Source organism: Labrus bergylta, chromosome 5, assembly GCF_963930695.1.
Source record: "Labrus bergylta chromosome 5, fLabBer1.1, whole genome shotgun sequence".
Lineage (NCBI taxonomy): Eukaryota > Metazoa > Chordata > Actinopteri > Labriformes > Labridae > Labrus > Labrus bergylta.
The window spans coordinates 33,521,783-33,522,974 of record NC_089199.1 but is presented as its reverse complement, the minus strand read 5'-3'; the positions used below and the strand labels follow the sequence as shown (position 1 = coordinate 33,522,974).

General features: G+C 43.9%; 1 protein-coding gene across 2 annotated transcripts in view; it reads left to right on the top strand.

Moving 5' to 3' along the window:
- The first annotated feature begins 252 nt into the window (after positions 1–252).
- The window catches only part of cand2 (cullin-associated and neddylation-dissociated 2 (putative)), a 24,958-nt gene continuing 24,018 nt past the window's right edge, over positions 253–1,192 (top strand). The window contains exon 1 of one of the 2 annotated variants that reach the window (XM_065955461.1): positions 253–432. In XM_065955461.1, coding sequence (XP_065811533.1) covers positions 365–432 — 68 coding nt within the window. In that variant the 5' untranslated portion in view covers positions 253–364. The remainder of the gene's footprint in view (positions 433–1,192) is intronic. The other variant, XM_065955460.1, reaches the window with a different exon arrangement.

Sequence of the window (1,192 nt, the reverse complement as noted above, 5' to 3'; positions counted from 1 at the left end):
GAGACGGTTGTTAGCGCGGGAGTTTTAAAACTTTGTAACGGGGGAAATAAAATATAAAATGTTTTTTAGATTTGGATTATAAAAGACGACAACGTGGCGTTATACTCAACATGTCCACCGGGTGGCGCCATAACCCCACCACACTGTCCTCTCTCACTTCTATTTTTATCTGAACCCAACAAGTGTCATGTTCCCCCCGGGTAGCCTCTCTGTCTCTCTCTCTCTCTCTCTCTCTCTCTCTCTCTCTCTCTCTCTCTCTCTCTCTCTCTCTCTCTCTCTCGCCATGTTGTTGGATTAAATCTGTCGCGTCACTTTGTATGACTGAAAGAAAACTCTCTGCTCGTCGCTTTTTAAAAGTTTGAACATGTCGAATGTGTCTTTCCATATCTCCAACCTGCTGGAGAAAATGACGTCAACGGACAAAGACTTCAGGTAAGACATGGGGGAAGTTCAACAGGCAGAGTGTGACAGTGAGATGACACTTTCTCACTCCACAAACACACACTCAGGCATCCTGCTTTATTATTCACGCTTTAAATTCAAAGTTGACCATTTCCTGTTCCTGCAAAAGTAAAAGAAGTTCATTTTAAAACACTTTCTGACATTTATCCTGCAGGTGAGCTCCTCAGACACAGGTTGATCTAACTCTGTATTCTGTCCTCTGTCTTTACACAAACACCCGTGAGATGGTTAATTGGCTCTTTTCTTCGCCCCCCTTTTTTCCAGAAATGATATTTTTGGTCCAACAGTTTTCATGCTTTTACTTTAACAAAGTCTTCAAGATGTGTCAGATCCTCTGTTAATGGATTAATCTGAAGAACACTCAGTTAATCAGCATCACCTTTTTCATTTAACTAGAAGAAGAAGAAGACATACTTTATTCATCCTGAGAGAGGAAATTCTTTTTTTACACTTTGTTGTTGAGCCACACAGACACATGTACAAACAGGATCCTGTGGACATGCTCTCATGGAGAGATGTTAGTGTGGGGGGGGCTCCTGAGCTGGGGAGGGGGGGGGGCTCCAGCTGCCAGACCAATTTCAAGACTTGGTCCGCACCGGGACTTGAACCCCCAAGTCCCCACAGACTGAGCTACCGCCGCCCCTCACTTCCTGTTTCTGTGCTTAACTTCATGTCCTAACCTTCACTCTACCAGAAGGGCAAAGTGTATTTCAAAATAAAAGCACACAGC